This window comes from Poecilia latipinna, unplaced genomic scaffold (assembly GCF_001443285.1).
Source record: "Poecilia latipinna isolate Pla-1442-1.1 unplaced genomic scaffold, P_latipinna-1.0 Scaffold576, whole genome shotgun sequence".
NCBI classification, from domain to species: domain Eukaryota; kingdom Metazoa; phylum Chordata; class Actinopteri; order Cyprinodontiformes; family Poeciliidae; genus Poecilia; species Poecilia latipinna.
The window spans coordinates 385858-395010 of NW_015113192.1; the positions used below are offsets into that span (position 1 = coordinate 385858).

Genomic DNA, 9153 nt, shown 5'->3' on the forward strand with positions numbered 1-9153 from the left:
ACTGAAGCACGCAGTTCCAGTTAAATTCCCTGTAGCTTCTTCTCGACAACTGCTTGCCGTGTAGATTGTGTGTAAGTGTTGCTGTGGACACTTTTGGACCACAGGAAGTCACTCTTTGCTTCCCGGGTTATTCTTTTCCACCTTTGCATCTCGCTCACTGTTCGTAATGGCAAGATGCACGAGTCCTCGCCCAGCCTAGTGGCTTTCATGTACCATATTTCATGTCAAATTTATAACTACAGGAAATGGAAAATCATTGATAACTAGTTTATATTTCATAAAATTTAACCTCCTTTAAAAAAAACCTACCTTCAAAGCCAAAGAGTATTTGCTTTGTTTGATTTCCTCTGTAAAAATAGGAATTTTCTCGTTCAGACGTGTGAAAATGAAAAAACTTTGCTCATAGGTTTGGTTCATGTAATTTGTTTCAAACATTAAATGTAACTTTTATCTTGCAAGAATAAAGATTTAGTGTATTTTTACATTTTTCTTTTACTTTCATTAAAAAAAATTACATTTTGTGCTCAGTTTTTTCTAATTAAAGAATTTTAACTTCTAAAAGTCCAAAACCTTTACAAATCACAGATCATAATTTTAGGGAATACTTTACAGGTTTGTCTAATGATAAAGGCACCCATGTTCCTTATTCTTACTTTTACTTTTACTTACAGATATCCTTTAGGTCTCGAGGTGGTTAGTTTATTTCCAGCTGAACACGTCATACTTAGCTGCAGCACGTTAGCCCAGATTCAAATCTGTGGCGTCATCATTACATAATGAACTGTGTGTTTGTTTTACCTGGAAGACCCCAGAGAAGAGGAGCCATAACGGATACACTAACTTGCCAGATGTGGTGCAGCCCTCCCACTCTCCCACCGATTCAGCCTCTCACTCCTCTCCAGGGAAGGACTCCGTTTATGATGCAAGTTTCACTGAGTCTAAGTATATCAGTCCTCAATCCGTGGGTTATTTTTGTGTCGGCTATGTATGCCATCATGTCAGGCATGAAAGTTTCATCAAACGTCATTAACTCAATACATGACTATTAAGTTATCTTTGTAAAGTGATATAGGCAGTAAAATTACATCTATACTCGGTGTATAAAATATTCAAAATTAAATTTCTGTTGCCTTAAAGTGGAACTAACGACAACATGTTCAATCCAGTATCAATCCAGGGGTTTGGTGAAGGCATCTGGCAAGTCTTCCTTCACCACCTTCGTGGATCTTGGCATGTATCAGTCACCAGGTGGCACAGGGGACAACGTGTCAATCAGCGGTGAGTCACAAGCTCCTCAAACGTCCCACAGCATCTGCTCAGTGTAAATATTGACCCATTAATATTGCAGCCACACTGGTTTGTTTGTTTTTTTTGTCAGACCTGACTTTTTCAAAACATTTATAAATTGTAAAATTAGCTTTAGCATATGGTCATTCTGTATACATTTGATGGATGGGTCATATTTGCAGCAGTATTCAACCCTAATCTGTTGTGCAGTAAAAATATTCTAATGAGGGGAATTGCATATCCATTTCTGTTGTTTTGGCTTTATGCAAATGTCATTTGAAAAAATGTACATATTGGAAATGATCATTCGTGAAAACAATCCATTCCTGTGTTTTTGCACTATAGGCTCCAGATTTGAGCAGCTGAAGATGGAAGTGAGGAAGGGATCCATGGTGAATGTCAATCCTACCAACACGCGCCCTCCTAACGACACACCTGAGATCCGCAAGTACAAGAAGAGGTTCAACTCTGAGATCCTATGTGCTGCACTCTGGGGTGAGGATAAAAATCACACTGTTACAAAAAGAGCTAAATAACAGATTAAAGAAAACAGAAAAAAAGAGAAAATCCCAGTAAAGAAGAAAAGTAAATATAAAAACATGAATTCTACTGTGTTATTTTTAGTTGTGGCTACAAGAACGATAGTATAAGAATGTTTTTCACACCCAGTCTCAGTTATTTATGGGTCCATGCGTTTGTCTGTAGGTGTGAACCTGTTGGTGGGCACAGAGAACGGCTTAAAGCTGCTGGACCGCAGTGGCCAAGGAAAAGTTTACCCACTCATCAACTCCCGCAGGTTCCAACAAATGGATGTTCTGGAGGGACTCAACCTGCTCATCACAATATCAGGTACAGTAACTTCAGCTGGCATTCTTTTTGGGTTTTAATAACTTAGCATTTTCAATTAGAACAAGAAAATGCTAATAAAATGGTGCATAAAGCAGGTTTTATGTGCTTTTTGATGTGACTCGATAATTATGTGTTATTGGAAGATTAATATCTGAACACCAACTATAAAGTCTTAAAAATGCAAACATTAAAAAAAACCAACTTAAATAAATAAGCAATGCTAAGCCTGGTGGCCCGCCAGGCTTATAATACACTGATTGAAACCCTGATGTAATTTTGTTTTTTGAGCTAATCACAACATTTAACATCTCTTTGACCAAGTTCTCCTTGTTGTTTAAGGCAAGAAGAACAAGGTGCGTGTGTATTACCTGGCATGGCTGAGGAATAAGATCCTTCACAATGACCCGGAGGTGGAAAAGAAGCAAGGCTGGACCACTGTGGGAGAAATGGAGGGCTGTGTGCACTACAAAGTGGGTAAGTTTCATCCATGTCAGCCATCTTTTCTCCTTCTGAGAAATGATGGTGACTATAGGCGGCACCAGGTGGGTAACCTGGTGAAATGAAGGATAAATCACATAAGTAAAAGAGTGAATTATTAATTATTGACAAAGGGCCTTACTGTTGTTCTGTTCAGTGAAATACGAGAGGATAAAGTTCCTGGTGATTGCTTTGAAGAATGCGGTGGAGGTTTATGCGTGGGCGCCCAAACCTTATCACAAATTCATGGCCTTCAAGGTAGAGCTCCCCTTTCTCATCACATTACATCCTGAGATCAATCTAGCTAATTATTTTTCTAAAAAAAAAATCCAATTTTTTGCCCTTTTAAACTAGTCTTTTGCAGACTTGCCACACAGGCCTGTACTGGTTGACCTGACTGTAGAAGAGGGCCAGAGGTTGAAGGTCATCTACGGTTCCTGCGCTGGGTTCCACGCCATCGATGTAGACTCTGGAAATAACTATGACATTTACATCCCTGTTCATGTGAGTTGTAAAGCTGTCAGCCTGCAGTATTTTGGTAGAAGTGAGATTTCTGGGGAAGCTCTGACCCTCCTCCTTCATTTCAAGCAGATCCAGAGCCAAGTGACTCCACACGCAATTGTGTTCCTGCCCAACTCTGACGGCATGGAGATGCTGCTTTGCTATGAGGACGAAGGTGTTTACGTCAACACCTACGGACGGATCATTAAAGACGTCGTCCTGCAGTGGGGCGAGATGCCCACGTCCGTTGGTACGAACTTTAAAACTGTGTGGTTATGTAAGGTGGAGATGCATTGGTCGTTGCTAATGTTTCTGTGCTTTGCAGCTCATATCTGCTCCAACCAGATCATGGGATGGGGTGAAAAGGCCATCGAGATCCGCTCTGTGGAGACCGGTCACTTGGACGGGGTCTTCATGCACAAGAGAGCTCAGAGACTGAAGTTCCTTTGTGAAAGAAATGATAAGGTAAGAGAGAAAAGCTTCATGAAAAGAAATGAAGCAAATAAACACCAAGAACTACTACTATACTTTTCTGAACTTGGAATATAAACTTATTTAAAATAGTGTTAAGTTTCATATATAGGTGGTATTGGATTTATATCTGTAGACAAATTTTTTTCATACTTTCTCACTTTTATTTAGGTGTCATTTTTTTCTTAGATTAAAACTTATTAATTTGTTAAAATTATCTGTGTGATCGTATGTTTTGAATCTTTGTTCTATTGAAGAGAACATTCACATCTAGTCTCCAGCCTTTTTTCCTCTAACAACGTTTCTTCCTGTAGTCTGACCAGTTTCCCTATTCCCACAGCATCACGCTGCCCCCACCATGTTTGACCGACAGGATAGTTTGTCCAGTGTAAAATGTAGTTTTATTTTTCCACACTTACTGTTTTTGCTTACTGGCTAAAATATATATAATTTGAAAAGAACATCTTCTGTCATACTCTTGCTGTGTTCCCTCCATGGCTTGTGGAAAATTGCAAAACTGACTTCGTATGTCTTTGTTTTAGTTTTTCCCATTCTTCCAAAAAGGCCGGTCTTCTAGGAGTCCAAGACTAATGGCTGCTCTTTTTGTCAATGCCCTCTTGCTAGGATTATCAGTTTAGGTTCACAGCCATGTCTTACTGTTTGCAGTTGTCATACTATTCAAATGATTTCAGATTTTCAAAGCTTGAAATATCCTAAATAAAACACCAATTTAGTTTTTAGTTGTAGTGGCAGTGCAGTGAACTTCAAGTTGTAAAAGTTGCAAAATAAAAACTTTCTTATAAAAGATGTGTTTCTTACTCATTAAGACTTGTGTAAGGAAGGGAAGAGGCTTTTTTTTCCCAGAATGACGCTGTACAGGCTAATAATTCTGTTATAGATGTAAGTGCTAATCGTTGCCCTGTGTGTCTGTGCTGCTCCCCAGGTGTTTTTTGCTTCCGTGCGTTCAGGAGGCAGCAGCCAGGTGTACTTCATGACCCTGAACAGAAACTGCATCATGAACTGGTGAAGCGGCAGCTGCTTTGGTCAGTGCGTAGAACCCAGCAGAGCCGACATTCTTGCTAACGCATGCACACAATTTGCAAACACTGCTCTCTTTTACCCTGAAGCTCCTGCATACTTGCGTGCTCCAACCGCAAACGCAAAGACATCCAGAACTCGCACAGAAAAAGCAGAAAACAAAACAAACAAAAAAAAAACCCACTCCACAGACATAAACTCTAGATCCATTCCAGCCTTAACTGCTTAAGGTACAGTTAATACAGAGACCCCCTGCTGGCAGTCTGCTGGGAATCATCACGAAAAACCGCAGATGAGATTCAAATGTCGATATCCGTAATTAATTTAGACTCTGTGTATATAAACTAGCTTGATTCTGTTCTCTTTGTGAAGCTGTCTTCTTTAGTTTGATCCACTTAGTTTCTACTTGTGACGTACGTTAACATTCCTATATTTGAGGAAGGCATTATTTTTCAAGTACTGTGTTCAAAATCAACAATATATCGCCTGAGACTTGGACGAGAATCTGTTTCAAACTTGAAGTGCTGAAGAGTCCATGTGCTGCGGTGCACAGACCTTATTTGTTCAGAGGTTTGCCGTTTTGACATGAAGTTGTTCCGTATCAAGATTGACCACAAACATTTGATGTATTACAACAACATGAGCAAAACCTAGGTGAAGCGGTTATTAGTAAACCCTGTTTTTTTGTTTTGTTTTGTTTTTTTCTGTCGCAGCAATCAGGCCTTGAATCTTTTAAATGTAAATTAAATTTCAGTTCAATATTAATAAATGTTAAATCTAGTTCAAAGTCTTTTTTTTTTCATAAGGTAAATAGAATCAGAACAGAACAACTTCCTGCTTTGGTTTCTTCTTTGGTTTGTGTAAAAACCAACTTCATTCAACTTGTATCCGTCTTTCATAGGTTTACAAAGTACGCAAATTTACTATTTATATGTAGTGGTTCTGTAATAGTACTAGGCTACTGATTTTCTTAATTTTTACTGTAATTCTAATGCCATATTATTGCAATATATTCTACTGTTGTGGAGTCTTTTTAAGAGGGGAGTTTGTGTGTGAGGCAGCATGATGAGAGCTTCAGGAGGAGGATGGGTGTGAAGGGGACAATCGGTGATCAACCCTGCTGTATCATATTTTAGTCCTTAAATTGTTTTTTTTTTTTTTGTGTGTGGGTGTGTGTGTGAGCAGTGTGTGTGCAGCAGAACAGCTCTTCGTGGTCTTCGGCCAGCAGAACAATTTATCTTCAGGGAGACGCTGCGGTTCGGCAGAGTACTCCAGCTTTTTGGGCACTTTGGAGAGCATGAGTGGAGCTCATGAAACATATTTTATAGATTTACATTCTGCCAAAGTTCACAGTGCATGTTGGGATAACTGGGTGAGTCGAGGCCAAAGAAAGCAGAAACTAAATGGAAGCTGTGAATCGAGGCGAAAACAACTCACAGATCACTAACCAAGGCTTTCCTCCTGTAATATATAGTTGTTGTTTTTTTATATAAATATATATATACAGTGTTGATTGAAGGTTTAGATACACAGATGACCTCAACTGACCTTTTTTTCCAGTGTACAATCAAGGTTTCCCCCAGAAACCTTGCTAAGCCCGGTGGTTGGATGCCAGGGCAGTCATTCATCCAGCGACCCGTTGTGTTTTTGAGTTAAAATATGTTTAAAGTTGACTAAAAGTGTGAAAATATCACCTGGTAATTTGTGTTGGTGTAAGATTGGAAGATTAATATCTGAACACAAACTAAAATCTTAAATAAATAAGCAATGCTTAGCCTGGTGGCCTGCCAGGCTTATGATGCACTGGGGGAAACCCTGATAACGATATAATGAAGTGCAACAACACAGCCACATGCATTTTCTTTTTTTTTTTTTTTTTGGATACACCAACCATCTTTGACTGAATATTTGACTACTCTTCTTTACAGAATTGGTAGTTAATTTAAACTGATTGGATTCCCAACAAAGAGCTGAATTTTAATCATTTAAACCTAGATTTTAATGCATGTTGAGACCAGGACATCCCAGAAGCTTAGGAATAATTGTCCAATGTCCAGACTTTCTCTCAATCTAGCTATGGATCCAAGTGATTGAGCTTTTATGGCTCCTGCAGTCTCAAACTTCCTAAACCATTTGTGTTTCGTCTGAGCGCTTGAGTCAGATGGTTTCAAACTGGAGAGAGATCCCGAATGAACATTAAAATCAACCAGTTTAGATTAATTCTACTATTTCTAATGAGAAGAGTGTGTAAAAAAAAAAAAATTCAACCAGGATCAGAAACTAAACTGAGTAAATGATGAAGGAACCTTTGATTAGTGATCAGTGGGAAACTCTGCTAAAGCTCGCCCTTCAGGATAAGATGTACTGTCATAAAGCTATAAAGATCGCCGGACTTGTTTGAGTCAAAGTTAAGATTATTATTCTATAGATAGACAGATGATTTATTGTACAGGAAGAAAATTTAAATGGACATGGAGAACACTTTTCCTTCAGTTTGAAAACCCTTACAGATGTATATCTAACGCATACTTCAGTGCGTATTGAGACGGTTTGTATAGTACTGTATGAAAACTTTTTTTCTTTCCCCTTGTTGAATATCTTTTATGTGCCATGGCCTACACTGCAGATTTACAGTACACACAGAGCTGTGGCACTAGTTTTTCTTTTTTTATCTGCAATCAATCTGCCATCGTGTTTACAGATTAAGCAGTGCCTTGGAGTAGAGAAAGTTAGAAGCCTGAGGAATCGTGTTTTTTTTAGCCCCGTCCCTCGTCTCTTACTTGAAAATCCAACTAGACGTTTAGGACTAACACTCGGTGCCGGTTAAGTGCACTTAAATTAACTAAAATAAAATCTAGAGTATCCCCTAAGTGAATGTGAGATGCATTTTTTTGGGGCACCAAAATCAACTCCTAAGGATTCATAGCGCGTCCAATCAGAAAGTAGTAATAACAAATGTGTTATTACGCGTTTATTGAGCTCATTGTGATGTGTAGTGGATCAGCTTACAGAGGGAACCAGCACAGAGAAAAGCTATGTGTATGAAACCAGTTTGGAGAAAACCCTCAAATGAATTTGTGTGTGTGTTATGTGTGTGTGAGAGACATATCCTCAAACGATGGTGATGATGATGATGATTTAGGTTCATGCTGCACAGATCAAATAATTGCTTATCCTTCAGTGATTGTGTAACCTCGTAGTCGGGAGAGTAGCTTGTTATATTCTCAGAAGCCTATTTTATAAAGTTTGTAAATTAGTATTATTCAGAAAAAAGGTGAATGTACATCTATAAAACAGGTTTGTATTTGTATAAAGGTGTAACACACTATTATTCTAAGCACAATGTATTTTAGGATGGATCAACTTAGCATAACGGAGACGGAGTCCTACATCCCACGTTCTCCGTCGTCGGGTTTGTCGACATGAAATCAGTTGCTTAAAATTGAAACGGTTGTCGGCTTGTTGCATCGTCCGGACAGACCATCGGCTTTCACAGCGACGTCCACGTTGGTTGATGAGCCGCGCGGGGCTGACGGGCCGTTAATATTCTCAGGTGATCGTCGTGAAGGAAGTGCAGTGGTGATTTTAGCCTCTTATCAAGGGAACAGCGGCCAGAGAGTCAAAAGTACATTTAAACAATTTGTCAGAATACCAGAGGTTTATGTTTGTTTTTATCAAAATCAGTTTGCGAAACTAGAGAACTAAAGGATGTTGACGATGGTTAAAACTGAGGACTGGAGTCTGAAAACCTGGCAGGCACAACTTGAAAGTAAATCGGGTCAAAAGCTAAGCCAGTTCGACAGCGTAGCTCTTAGCTTTAAGAAGTACATTTTCAATGAATGGACAACGATTATTCCAAAATTAGAGACTGCGCATTAAGTTGGGATGTGTAAAATTTGTGGGAGATGTCTATTGATTAAAATCAAACTTCTGAATTTAATTGACTGTGTGTAATTTTTGAAAACACTCAAGATTTCCTTCTGAGGCTTATAAGAGTAAGCTTTACTGTTAAGAAGACATTAAAAGCATTAAGACTGCACATTAAATGTAAAGGTTAACATGATACTACATGATAGCCAGAGTTGCACCAGTCAGTTTTCTCCTTCCTAGTAAAGATTAGGATTTTTTTGTGTCTCTTTTGATCAATTCTCCATATACATTTATTTATTTAAAGGAATATAAAATGCAGTGAAAGTTTTTTGTTTTTGATATAAGTTGTGGTTCTAAATCACAAAATGAAGGAATTCACAGCATTTGTCATCATGCATTGCGTTTTTTTTTTTTTTAACTAAATAAATAGATCAAAGTACATGCTGGTAATTTAATTTTAGCTTTCATGCATTTCAGAAATACTTAAATATCTTTTAGTATGTGTTCCTCTGATCACCCAGCAGAGACTATCAAGGAAAGCTAACCAGTTCCAACCCCTGGCATGTCGATTCGTGCATCTCTAATTACAATAAAGCATCCTTTTAAAAACACTAATCCCTAAACGCTTTAAAAAAAAAAAAAAAAAAAAAAAAGCACCTT

The 9153-nt window shown here is 38.4% G+C and overlaps 1 protein-coding gene across 4 annotated transcripts in view; it reads left to right on the forward strand.

Annotated features, from left to right (window-relative positions):
- The window catches only part of mink1 (misshapen-like kinase 1), a 29770-nt gene extending 24367 nt beyond the window's left edge, over positions 1–5403 (forward strand). For all 4 annotated transcript variants that reach the window (XM_015042090.1, XM_015042091.1, XM_015042092.1 and 1 more), the window contains 10 exons: positions 806–922; positions 1167–1278; positions 1633–1782; positions 1993–2136; positions 2476–2610; positions 2771–2871; positions 2968–3117; positions 3205–3364; positions 3440–3579; positions 4529–5403. In XM_015042090.1, the coding sequence (XP_014897576.1) occupies positions 806–922; positions 1167–1278; positions 1633–1782; positions 1993–2136; positions 2476–2610; positions 2771–2871; positions 2968–3117; positions 3205–3364; positions 3440–3579; positions 4529–4612 (1293 nt within the window). In that variant the 3' untranslated portion in view covers positions 4613–5403. The remainder of the gene's footprint in view (positions 1–805; positions 923–1166; positions 1279–1632; positions 1783–1992; positions 2137–2475; positions 2611–2770; positions 2872–2967; positions 3118–3204; positions 3365–3439; positions 3580–4528) is intronic.
- Positions 5404–9153: the final 3750 nt, after the last annotated feature.